Source organism: Hypanus sabinus, chromosome 14 (assembly GCF_030144855.1).
Source record: "Hypanus sabinus isolate sHypSab1 chromosome 14, sHypSab1.hap1, whole genome shotgun sequence".
In the NCBI taxonomy this organism is placed as follows: domain Eukaryota; kingdom Metazoa; phylum Chordata; class Chondrichthyes; order Myliobatiformes; family Dasyatidae; genus Hypanus; species Hypanus sabinus.
In genome coordinates, this window is record NC_082719.1 from 7,732,072 (window position 1) to 7,745,484 (window position 13,413).

Sequence of the window (13,413 nt, forward strand, 5' to 3'; positions counted from 1 at the left end):
AGCAAAGCTCCAAAATATAGACCTTGAACTGCAGTCAGTCAAAGCTTCTGAGAGACTAACAGTGTGCGTGTCACTTTTTATTCCGAGATTCCCGGTTCGAGAATTGGAAGTATACTCTACCCACATCGAGAGAAAGAGAGAGAGTGTGTGTGAGACCGCACGACTACAAAGGTCTCTGTCCTCTTTTTCCATTTCCTGTGACACCGGCCTGGAACCGGTCATCCACAGGGCCGCGCAGGGTCACACCCCAGAGGCGCTGTCTTCCAAGCTGTCAGAAAATGGTCGGCCAATGAGCTTCAGGAACGGGAACACATCTGCAGCAAAAGAAAATGCAGTTCGGGTGCCACTTGCAGGTCAGGACCTGGATAGAACCCTAGCCAAATTGAAAAGGAAAAAAAGAGATGTTACAGAGAGGAACAAACTGCGCAGATGAGCTTGAAGAGGCAGCCACTTGGTGCTGTCTCAACACCGCCCTTATATTGGGGTTGATGCCACCCAGTCTAACCCTAATATGTGCATGGTGGCATTTCAGCTAAGATTGGGTTGTGATACACGAGAACTTTGCTGGCTGTGGAATTTGAAAGTAGAAATAAAACACCCAGCTTTCCCACACCATCTGTTCCTATCCTTGTCCAGAGCCATGGTGATGATCAGAGAGTTGTGGTCACTGTCTCCAAAATGCTCAGCCACCAAGAGATCTGTCAGCTGACAGGTTATAATGCCTAGCACCAGATCCAGCGTGGCCTACCCTCTAGTTGACATATTGTGTCAGGAATCCTTCCTGGAAACACAGAGAAAATTTCACCCCATCCAAATGAAAAACGAAACTGAGTAAATTCACTTTGATTCCTGCAAGTAAATCTGCATCACATAAGCAAAAATAAAACTTTTCTATAAACGCTTAATCTTTTTTGGATGAGAGATCATCTCCCTATCCACTTGTTTGGTTAGATATTGGGTTGCAGTTTCCAGTGCAGCATGTTGTGAGCTAGGCTCTTGGCATTTGTCAGCGTTGAGCTGGTTCTGCAGAGTAGTCCCAGGTTTTCATTCCATTGTGCCATTTCTAGCTGTGTACAACTGGGAAATTCTCTGCCAAAAAAGTGCTTAACTCCCTGTGATGGAAGGAGGACAAAGAAATTGTTTAGATTTATCCCCCAGGGTGCAGTTTGTTTGATAAGGGCTGGTTAAGCAGTCTGGGCCAATGCTCGTATGATCTTACAAGAATGAATCATTTTAAATTCTTACAGGTCTTGACAAAATGCTTCCATGGGTGCAGACCAACAGAACCAAGAGTCTAATTTTTTCAACAGAACCTAATTTTAAATTAGGTGTTTGACATTCAGGGCAAGGATTAATAAAAAAAATCATTCAGAGCACAGTGACTCTTTCTAATTCTCTACTCTAGAGAGATCAGGCTCGCAAGGCACGACCTGCCTTTCACTAAGCCATGCTAACTATTCCTACTCATATTATGCCTCTCCAAATGCTCATAAATATTGCCTCTCAAGATCTTCTCCATCAACTTATCAACCACTGAAGTAAGACTCACTGGTCTATAATTTCCTGGCCTATCCCTACTCCCTTTCTTGAATAAGAGAACAGCATCCACAACCCTCCAATCCTTCAGATCCTCTCCCATCCTCACTGATGATGCAAAGATTACCGCCAGAGGCTCAGCAATCTCCTCCCTCGCTTCCCACAGTAGCCTGGAGTACATCCCGCCTAGTCCCGGTGACTTATCTAACTTGATGCTTTCCAAAACCTCCAGCATATCTTCTTCCTTAATATCTACATGTTCAAGCTTTTCAGTCCACTGCAAATCATTCCTACAATCGCCAGGATTCCTTTCCGTAATGAATACTGAAGTAAAGTACTCAGTAAGTACCTCTGCTATCTCCTCTGGCTCCATACGCACTTTTCTACCGTCACACTTGATAGATCCTATTCTCCCACATCTTAACCTCTTGCTCTTCACAAACTTGTGGAATACCTTTGGGTTTCCTTAATCCTGGCCTTCTTATGGCCCCTTCTGGCTCCTTCCTGCTATCCTTATAACTTTCTAGATCTCTATCATTACCTAGTTTTCTGAACCTTTCATAAGCTCTTCTTTTCTTCATGGCTAGATTTACAACAGCCTTTGTACACTACGGTTCCTGTACCCTACCATCCTTTCCCTGTCTCATTAGAATGTATTTACGCAGAACCACGCAAATATCCCTTGCACATTTGCCACATTTCTCCTTTACATTTCCCTGAGAACATCTGTTTCCAATTTATGCTTCCAAGTTCCTGTCTGATGGCCTCATATTTATGCTTACTCCAACTAAACGTTTCCTAACTTGTCTTACCAATGCTATGGTAAAGGAGATAGAATTATGATCACTATCTCCAAAGTGCTCTCCCACTGAGAGACCTGACGCTTGACCAGGTTCATTTCCCAATACTAGATCAAGTACAGCCTCTCCTCTTGTCGGCTTATCTACATATTGTGTCAAGAAGCCTTCCTGAACACACCTAACAATCTCTACTCCCCTCTAAACCCCTCACTCTAGGGAGATGCCAATCAATATTTTGGAAATTAAAATCTCCTGCCACAACAAGCCCTTTATTATTACTCCTTTCCAGAATCTGTCTCCCTATTTGCTCCTCGATGTTCCTGTTACTATTAGGTGGTCTATTAAAAACACCCAGTAGAGTTATTGACCCCTTCCTATTCCTAACCTCCACCCACAGAGACTCCGTAGACAACCCCTCCATGACTTCCTTCTTTTCTGCAGCCGTGACACTATCTCTGATCAACAGTGCCATGCCCTCACCTCTTTTGCCTCCCTCCCTGTCCTTTCTGACACATCTAAAACCTGGCACTTGAAGTAGCCATTCCTGCCCCTGCACCATCCAAGTCTCTGTAATGACCACAACATCATATCTCCAAGTGCTGATCCACACCCTAAACTCATCCGCTTTATTCATAATACTCTTCACATTAAAATAGACACATCTCAAACCATTGGTCTGAGTGCGTCCCTTCTCTATCACCTGCCTATCCTCCCTTTCATACTGTCTCCAAGCGTTCTCTATTTGTGAGCCAACCTCCATTTCCTCCGTCACTTCATTTCAGTTCATACTCCCAGCAATTCTAGTTTAACCTCTCCCCAGTAGCGTTTGCAAACCTCCCAGCAGGATATTGGTCCCCCTCAGATTCAAGTGCAACCCATCCTTTTTGTACAGGTCACACCTGCCCCAGAAGAGATCCCACTGATCCAGAAATCTGAATCCCTGCCTCCTGCTCAAATCCCTCAGCCACGCATTTACCCTCCACCACAGTCTATTCCTAAACTCACCGTCATGTGCCACAGGCAGTAATCCCGAGATTGCTACCTTTGAGGTCCTCCTTCTCAACTTCCTTCCTAACTCTCTGTCGTCTGCTTTCAGGACTTCCACCCTTTTCCTACCTATGTCGTTTGTACCAATATGACCTCTAGATGTTCTCTTTCCCACTTCAAGGTATCGTGGACGTGATCTGAAACATCTCGGACCCTGGCCTGGCAGGCAAATTACAATCTGCATTTCTTTCCTGCATCCACAAAATTGTTTGTCTGAACCCCTAACTACAGAGTCCCCTATCACTGCTGCCAATCTCTTCCTTTCCCCACCCTTCTGAGCCACAGGGCCAGACCCGGCCAGAGGCACGACTGCTGTTGCTTCCCCCAGGTGGGCCACCTCCCACAACAGTTCTCAAACAGGAGTACTTATTGTTCAGGGGGACAGCCACTGGGGACTCTCTAGCATCTGCTTCTTGCCCTTCCCTCTCCAGACTGTTACCCACTTACCTGTATCCTCAAGTCCCGGCTTGACTATCTGCCTATTTCTACTCTCTATCACCTCCTCACTCATCCTGACCAGATGAATTTCATCTGGGTTTCATTTCAGACTCACCCAGGATAACTCAGATTGTGATACAAAAAAAAATGCAGATATCAATGTCCATATTCCTCAAGAAATACTCGTCTCCAACGCCATCCCTGCACACCTCAGCGCTGAGGTTAAAGTTTTGGTGGTTCCCAAATCACTCAGTTTACAGATATACTAAGTGCAATGCTGAAGCTGCTGTTTTTCAGTTCGAGGAGTCTTAAGACTGTGTATACTTAAATCATCAGGATACGCAATCTTTGCTGGACAGAATAGTATCTAGACCTCAAGCCATTCTATACCTGATGACAACTACGTTACTATATTCTCAAAAGCACACACAAAATACAGGAGGAAATTAGCAAGTTATGCAGCCTTGTGCGGAAGTGAACCTTTAGGACTTATAGAATAGTGATGTTCTGCTAAACATGCTATATCCTTTGATAACTACCATTGATTAGGCTTCTCAACTCCCTGCTGCCTTCCATTTGTTGTGTCACTGGATAATTTGTACTGTGCCCTACATTATCTTATTTACTTTACTTTGTCTAACTACACACAACTAATTTGTAGATTTAATTCTTACTTTTCTTAGTTACTGTGCATTATGTGTGTGTTATATGTACTACTGTGCTTTACCCTGGTGTGGAGAAACGTTGTCTCTTTTGGCAGTATACATGTACATAGTTAAATATCAATGAATTTGACTTCATAACCCTGTGTCCCGGCCATTAATTCCTCATTTCCTCCTAATTCCCTTTGATGACGGCACACCTGGTTTTCATCAAGACCTGCAGCATAAGAACCTCGGCTTTGCAACCACTAGTTGCCAGATCGTTGGTTTTGCCTGTGTGGTAATTAACGTTTCCAGGCCGCTTAGGTCTGTGTGTTCTAAGTTTTGCTTCAGTACCGATAATTACCTGTGAAACACAGTCTCTTCATGTCAAGACAAGATTTCTAAGTTCTACTCCAGTTCTGAGGTTTACCTGTGAAACTCAGTCTCCGTGTCAAGATAATTCAAAAGTTAGTAAAAAAAAATTTAGTAACCTACTGTAAATCTATAAGGAATGAAGACATGACTTTATAGGTTTTTATAATGTCATAACAATTGCAGAAATTTGCACCTCTTGTATCTTTATGGAATTTTTAAAGCAAAGGCATAGTTTGACATGTTAGACAAATGGCTACACAGGGCATGTTAATTCCAATGCTGATCAATTCTTTCATGCTGTGAGATTGACCTGCATTCATCTGATATTTCTTGTCCTTCAGCAACTTGAATCAGGACACATTTGGTCAACCATGGATGACCATTAAAGGGTGAATTCATGTTTACTTTGCTGGTCACTCAAGAATGGACAGTGCTCTGATCCGGCCACAGGTCTGGATAATTGACTCTCCTCCAGCACAATCAGATTTTCATCAAAATGTTTCCCAATAAGAGAAAAGGACAGCAATAATCTGATGAGCAATGAGATAATGGAAATATATATTGTATCAGAGAGAGACTTTACTTTATTGTCACCAAACAATTGATACTAGAGCGTACAATCATCACAGCAATATTTGATTCTGTGCTTCGCGCTCCCTGAACTACAAATCGAAGTAAATATAATGAAAATTTAAATTATAAATCGTAATTAGAAAATAGAAAAGAGAAAGTAAGGTAGTGCAAATCAGGTCTGGATATTTGGAAGGTACGGCCCAGATCCAGGTCAGGATCTGTTCAGCAGTCGTATCACAGTTGGAAAGAAGCTGTTTCCAAATCTGGCCGTATGAATCTTCAAGCTCCTGAACCTTCTCAGGGAGGGAAGAGGGACAAAAAGTGGGTCTTGTCCTTGATTATCCTGGCAGCACTGCTCCGACAGCGTGTGGTGTAAAGTGAATCCAGGGATGGAAGATTGGTTTGCGTGGTGTGCTGTGCTGTGTTCACGTTCTTCTGCAGCTTCTTCCGGTCTTGGACAGGACAACTTCCATACCAGGTTGTGATGCATCCTAGAAGAATGCTTTCTACGGTGCACCTATAAAAATTAGTGAGGGTTTTACAGGACAGGCCAAACTTCTTCAGCTTTCTCAGGAAGTAAAGGCACTAGTGGGCCTTCTTTGGCAGTGGACTCTGCTTGGTTAGACCAAGTCAGGTCATTTGTGATATTCACCCTGAGGAACTTCAAGCTTTTGACCTGTTCCATCTGTGTACCACCGATGTAGATGGAGTTGTGCGGTCCGCTGCTCCTTCTGAAGTCAACAACCAAATCCTTTGTCTTGCTGACATTGAGGGATAGATTACTGTCTTCGCACTATGCCACCAGATCCTTAATTTCCTCTCTGTACTCAGACTCATCATTACCCAAGATACATCCTACAATTGTGGTGTCATCAGCAAACTTATATACCTGATGGAAACTTGGCTACACAATATGAGGCATTCATATTTTATTATTTGGTCATTGATATAATTGGCATGTGTGGAACAGGTGTGGTACAAATTGGACAATATTAAAAGATCTGACCAGATTATTATTTGTTGTAAAAAGTCTACACTTGCTCCTGTTTACTTATCATTGGAAATGTATGACAACAAACAAAAAGACTATTCCCAGATCAGCCATGTTACAAGCACATTGGAGTAAACAGAAGCAACCTGTTCTGAGTGTGTAAAATAATTTTTATTGTTTTCCCTCAACAAGGATAATGAGTTCCACAGGTGGTACAAGGCATGGAGGCAACTTCTAATGAACTGGTAAAATGAACTCTTAATATATTAAATTCCCCCATATCAGTAGTTTATGAAAATCAACGTATTAATCAACACATCTGAAATTCATCCCAGAGGCACATGTCTTTTTTCAGAAAACCTGCAATTGACAACCATGAGATTCCTACACAACACCAACAATATATTCAATGTCAGAAATGGCTTCCTTTTCTTTGGCTGTTATATCCAATGATTTCCAAAGTTATGTTTGGATACAGTTCTTTCAATACCACATATCTACTTTGCTCAGGTTGCAGAGGTGGACCCAGTGAAATCAGTCTCCAAGTAGATTTAAATTCAACTATGTGAGGAATGCAAAAGTGATTTGATTTTCTCAGCATTGGTGGCCAAAGCAGATTAAATTCTAATCCTGACATTACTTAACTGCACATAAAAAAGACACAGTACATATCCATTCTCCATCCGACAGATTTCACTGACACACTGATGTCCATTCCAGCATCAGATCTGATAGGACATGCTATGTTAGAGTTTCAAAGTGCTCGACTTCATTCAGAAAATTATTCTTTCAGGTTCCCACTCTGGGTACCAGGTACACACTCGGTTTGGGGTTACCAGCTACTGGCAGACGTTTTGATAGACAAGGACCTCCCATGTACAGTTGAGCCTGAATGAAGAGCCACTTTTGAGTCTAGGCCACATCAATACATCAATATTCCAGATCCTTGTGCGTAGCAACAATTAACAGATCATTCGGAATCTGATGACAGAGGGGAAGAAGATGCTCTAAAACACTGAGTGTGTATCTTTAGGTCCCTGTACTTCATCCCTGATTACAGTAAGAAGAAGAGGTCACACCCCTAATGTTCTAAAGATGTAAACCCAAGCTTTCTCAACCTTTCCTCATAAAACATGCACTCAGATTCGACCCATCTCCTCCGCAGCCTCTCTGAAGTTTCCCCATCCTCACTAGAATGAGGTAATGAGAGATGAGCACAATAATTTAAGTGGCCTAATCAGAGATTGAACTCCATCTCCCACTTATGCATCCTTCAATTTCCCATTATAACTTACGATAACCTTCCACTGACTATCCCTAATCAAGACTATGCTGCGTCAAATGTAAATCCTGTCTCGAAGACTCCTCTCCAAACGTTTTCCCACCAATGGCGTAAGATTCACTGGTCTATCATTCTGAGGTTTATCTCAATTACCTTACTCAAACAAAGAAATAACATTTGTCCCTCTCCAATCTTCTGGTACTACTCTTGTGACCGGTGAGGATGCAAAGATCATCACTAAAGGTGCAGCAATCTCTTCTCTTGCTATCTTAGTACCCAGAGGTATGTCTCGTTCTATCCCAGGGACTTACCTGCCCTAATGTTTCTCAAGAGCTCTACACAGCCTCTTTCTTAATGTCGACATGTCACAGCCTGTTCTAGATCACCTCACATTTGTGAAGCTCTCTCCCGCTGGTGAATGGTGAAACAAAGTATTCATTGAGGACCTCTCCTAATGCTTCCAATAAAAGGATTTTCCATTTTTATCCCTGATGGTCCTACCTCAAGCTTGTCATCCTCTGGTTCATCACGTACAGAACATGTAGAATGCACTGATGCTTTCCTTAATCTTACTCACCAAAGCCTTCCCATCTCCTTTTCTGGCTCCCCAAAGTCCATTCTTAATCTCCTCCTGGCTACCTCATAATTCTCAGAAGAGAAAATTTCAGTTTCTCTTCTGATGTTAACTGCACTCCAGATCCAGCATGTCTGTGTTAAGTTCCAAGGACAGGTATGTAAATTGCCCTGACAAAGAATCTATTGGCTTTCTCAATGATTCCACAATTCAGTAACGTTGTACTAATCTGTGCCTTTCATCTGTGCAGTTGACTCAATGTCACAGCTACATCAGTGTACTTTAACCAAGGATTGGTTCACCGATTTACATTTACCTCCATTTCAAGCGATGTATGTAAATATTTAAAGTATCATGAGGCAAACTTGAGCTCAACTATTTAGAACTATATATATTGAACATTGTGCTTATGATAATTATCCCTTAAAATTATTATCCATTATTATTAATTCTCCTCATACAGGACATCAGCGTTAAACAGAAATTATTAAAACCTGCTAAAATTCCCACTGGCTTTGTGCAGATTCGGCCAAGGACCCATTGCACTTCATTCTTCAATTAATTCATTTATTAAATGAAGAAACACAGGATTGGTTACTTAAAATTCAGAAGCACTGACAACAAATTCTTCATCAGAAACACACTTTATTTTAACTTCTTAAACACATTTGAGGAATGCTCAACAAATTCATTCACATATATCAGAAGTCCAGCTTTGATGGATGATAAACTAAATCCAGTCAGTAAAATCTTCCTCAGGACAGAACATTTCCACTAACATATAGACTTTATTCTTACTTAAAACTTTTACTTCATCCAGTGATTATCAGGCTATTAGCAGCATTATTTTCTAAAATGTGCAGTAGATAGTTTACATAAAAATAACATCAGTGGAGAATTACTTCAATGGATTTTAGATAGATTTTAAAATCTGACACTTTTAAAAGAAAGCACCATATTTTCATGAAAATATCACCTGTCAGAAACATTGCAGTAAAAAGACATAAAGTGGTTTTCAAACATTTGTACTGATATTCCTATATAAGAATGTTTCATTTAAATTAGAACACATTTGGTCCAATATCCTTCCATCAGTATATCACCAATTCCGAACAGAATTCAAACAGGAAAGGGGACGGTTGGAGTTTGAGTTGTTGTGAACAATCCCATGGTTTAATTTCAGGGATGGAAGAGAGCACAGCCCACCTCCCCATCACTGGCTTCCCTTGTGGCCTGAGATCATTTTAACTCTATAGTCAGAGAGATTCATCCACCATCTTAGTTCATTGCCATCATTATCTCCCAACCCGATAGCTAAGATTAAGTTTTAGGAAATGACTCATGTCTCATTTACACTTTTCCACAAGGTCACAGGTCCAGAATCTACTTTAATTACTGTAAATGGCACAAGAAACCTATGATTTGCACAAAGCTTAACACAAACATCAGATGGAATCATCAAATGTAAACAGATAGCACAGCAGGCTTTAGACATGTCGTGTGACAGGGAGGAACTCCAAGATCACTCTCAGACGACAATGAAGAGGAGACACTGGAACGAACCACTGGGTGCTGATATCACTGAGTTAACACCCGGGGCTGAGCTTCCATCATTCCCCGTCGGATAATCCAGAGATGGAATTGATTCCCTCATTTTGCAGCTTCAGTTTTTTGATTTGTGTTGTTTCCCACCTATAAAATAATTAAATAATTTGTATCATCACCCACAGATTTTCAGCATATAGTGTCTCAAGCAACAGCATTAAAATAATTTTCAAACTGACTTTCCAAAAAATGATGCTTTGGAAACTCGCTCATACTTCATTGATATTGTAAAAGGTATAAACCAAAATGCACTGTACTGTGTTCAAGTTCATTTCTAACTTCTCACAAAGTTACACCATGCAAGTATATAATGTCACAATGCTGTCATTCCTGGCATCAACAGTTCATTATCTACTGTATTGATCTGAGTTGAATCACTTCCTGCCTGCCATTGATCATCCTTCATCTCTTTACAAGGCAAAACTCTAGAGCAAGGCTTCCCACCTTTTCATACGATGGACCAGTATCATTAAGCAGGGCGCCCCAGGGCCCTATGATGGGAACCCCTGCTCTAGAGAGTAAACATTATCTGTAGCTCCAACACCAAGATGCTGGAGACCAGACAGGTCAAAGCACTCTCTGTAACCACCACCCCAATAATTTATACCCTCCCCTGCTCCTTTTCTATGGCTGCAACCTATGGTAAAAATCGCTATTTAAATTTTATATCTAACATCCCTGCTTAGAATGAAACCCATCTTTATTTGTTGGTCTCAGCTAGGATTAAAAGGTGTAATAATTGGTTACAGCCATCACTTTTTCAATTATAGCTTTATAGTGACTCAACCTCTAGGTCTTGGTCCCTACCACAGTAATGTTCCAAGGAGCATCAATAATGTGAGATGCTCAGCTCGGACAGCAAACATGATGAAAGAGTTTGCTGTCATTCCAGGTCCCACATAGAAGAGAAGGTCCCACATAGAAGATTGCTGGGTAAAATCAAAGCTCAGGGCATCGGGGGGAAGACATTGACATGGATAGAAAACTGGTTGGCAGATAGAAAGCAAAGGGTAGCGGTGAATGGGTGTTTCTCAGAATGGCAGGTGCTGACTAGTGGGGTGCCACAGGGCTCGGTATTGGGACCACAGCTGTTTACGATTTACATCAACGATTTAGATGAAGGCATAAAAAATAACATCAGCAAATTTGCTGATGATACTAAGCTGGGTGGCAGTGTGACATGTGATGAGGATGTTAGGAGAATTCAGGGTGACTTGGATAGGCTGGGTGAGTGGGCAGATACTTGGCAGATGGCGTTTAATGTGAATAAGTGTGAGGTTATCCACTTTGGGAGTAAGAACAGGAAGGCAGATTATTATCTGAACGGTGTAAGGTTGGGTAAGGGAGAAATACAAAGAGATCTAGGAGTCCTTGTTCATCAGTCACTGAAGGTGAATGAGCAAGTGCAGCAGGCAGTGAAGAAGGCTAATGGAATGTTGGCCTTTATTACAAAGGGAATTGAGTACAAGAGCAAGGAAATCCTCTTGCATTTGTACAGAGCCCTGGTGAGACCACACCTGGAGTATTGTGTACAGTTTTGGTCTCCAGGGTTAAGGAAGGACATCCTGGCTGTAGAGGAAGTGCAGCGTAGATTCACAAGGTTAATTCCTGGGATGTCCGGACTGTCTTACTCAGAAAGGTTAGAGAGACTGGGCTTGTACACGCTGGAATTAAGGAGATTGAGAGGGGATCTGATTGAAACATATAAGATTATTAAGGGATTGGACAAGATAGAGGCAGGAAATATGTTCCAGATGCTGGGAGAGTCCAGTACCAGAGGGCATGGTTTGAGAATAAGGGGTAGGTCATTTAGGACAGAGTTAAGGAAAAATTTCTTCTCCCAGAGAGTTGTGGGGGTCTGGAATGCACTGCCTCGGAATGTAGTGGAGGCGAATTCTCTGAATGCTTTCAAGAAGGAGCTAGATAGGTATCTTATAGATAGGGGAATCAAGGGATATGGGGACAAGGCAGGAACAGGGTATTGATAGTAATTGATCAGCCATGATCTCAAAATGGCGGTGCAGGCTTGAAGGGCCGAATGGTCTACTTCTGCACCTATTGTCTATTGTCTATTGTTACGGCTGGAATGACAGTGAGGAGCAGACAGCACCCTCCACTATGAAGGACCAGAGTTACACAGCAAAAATAATTCACTACATCTACGTTACTTAACATCTTAAGTGTAAATTTTGACAAGCACCAAACACTGACCTTTCATGGCTGTTATAAGAGCCTGCAACCACTTGGCATCAGGATCCACACACACTTTCTTCTCATTTTTCAGGGTGACACTGCGAAAAGAAAGCATCATTCAAAATTTAATTCTCAGAAACAGTATGCCTCCTCTTGAAGTGTACAGTTTATGAAACAAACATCAGTAAAGGAATAAAGTTAACGGTGATAATCTGGCTGCTTTACTCACATTATCTCTGCTCTCTCACAGTGCGACCCACTGGGAATGTATTTCAAGCTCTTGATGGACATCGGATGAATAACATCGAAGCTGGTCTGAATGCATTTGCACCGTCCTTCTGCTCCTGGAATCGGAACACCTGAGGAAAGATTATATTCAGTCAGATTTCATTGTTGCTCCAAGGAGAGCAAAGCCTGTAAAACTTGCTGATGTTCCTCCAGCATGTTTGTTTCATCAAAGCATGACCAGAGAGGAGCTTGCACATCTCACTCTCAAATGTTGCAGTAGAGCTGCATAGATTAATCTTATATAAATCTGATGCTCATGCAATTTACAGTTACAGGTATTTAAATATTCCTCACTTTAATTGCTCTCTAACATTGTAAACTATACAGGAACCACAAGATATGTACATCACTTGAATAAAGCTCCAGTTCAGTTATCTCAACATACCCTGTGCAGCAATGGCACACAGGAGGAGGATGAGGATGGTTACAGTGGCTGTTCGGTCCATCTTCCAGTTGGTACTGCTGGAGGATCTTCTGTTCAATGCAGCTGTTCCCCGCTGAATGAAGACCTGCTGAAAACACCCAGTGAGCTTCTATTTATTGGGACACTTCTCTCATTTACATAACCTCTTGCAGGGAACTCTGCCAAACACTGACGTCCTGATGCAGGGAATTTCCCTGCTCCCAATTCACATCTACTTTCACTTCTGTAGCTCTACAGCTTTCTGTAGCATCTGGGTGATTCAGAGCTGCAGCTGGATTTTCTATCAATGTACCTGTTGATTCTGTTGGACTAATTTGGAGATTTATTTGTTTATTTTCAGGAAGAAATGTATCACCCACTTTCAGAAAAGTTAATGGTGCAAAATGAGCCAATTGTTTCCTTTCTAGCTTTAAAATTCCAGTTCTGGGCCGTACTTCTCACAGGCTGTCAAAGTCTGCACTTCAGGACAGCATGCTCCCCACAAGATGGAGTTTATACCTGTGATTTCCAGGAAATCGCTCTCCCGTTCAAAATCTTGTCTCTGAGCTCCTTAATGTTGCAGGTTTGGAAAATACATAGATATTTCCAACTTTGGAAACAATCCACACTTTCTCTGATGAATCAGCATGTTGCTTCATTCATC

General features: G+C 41.8%; 1 protein-coding gene across 1 annotated transcript; it reads right to left on the reverse strand.

The window, feature by feature from the left end:
- Positions 1 to 8,900: 8,900 nt before the first annotated feature.
- LOC132404354 (interleukin-8-like) lies at positions 8,901 to 12,838 on the reverse strand. The gene is made up of 4 exons (XM_059988499.1): positions 12,732 to 12,838; positions 12,288 to 12,417; positions 12,077 to 12,156; positions 8,901 to 9,952 (listed from the first exon to the last, which is right to left on the reverse strand). Exons 1-4 carry the CDS (start codon positions 12,790 to 12,792, stop codon positions 9,924 to 9,926), a joined length of 300 nt encoding a protein of 99 aa, XP_059844482.1. The 5' UTR covers positions 12,793 to 12,838; the 3' UTR covers positions 8,901 to 9,923.
- Between the last annotated feature and the right edge of the window lie 575 nt (positions 12,839 to 13,413).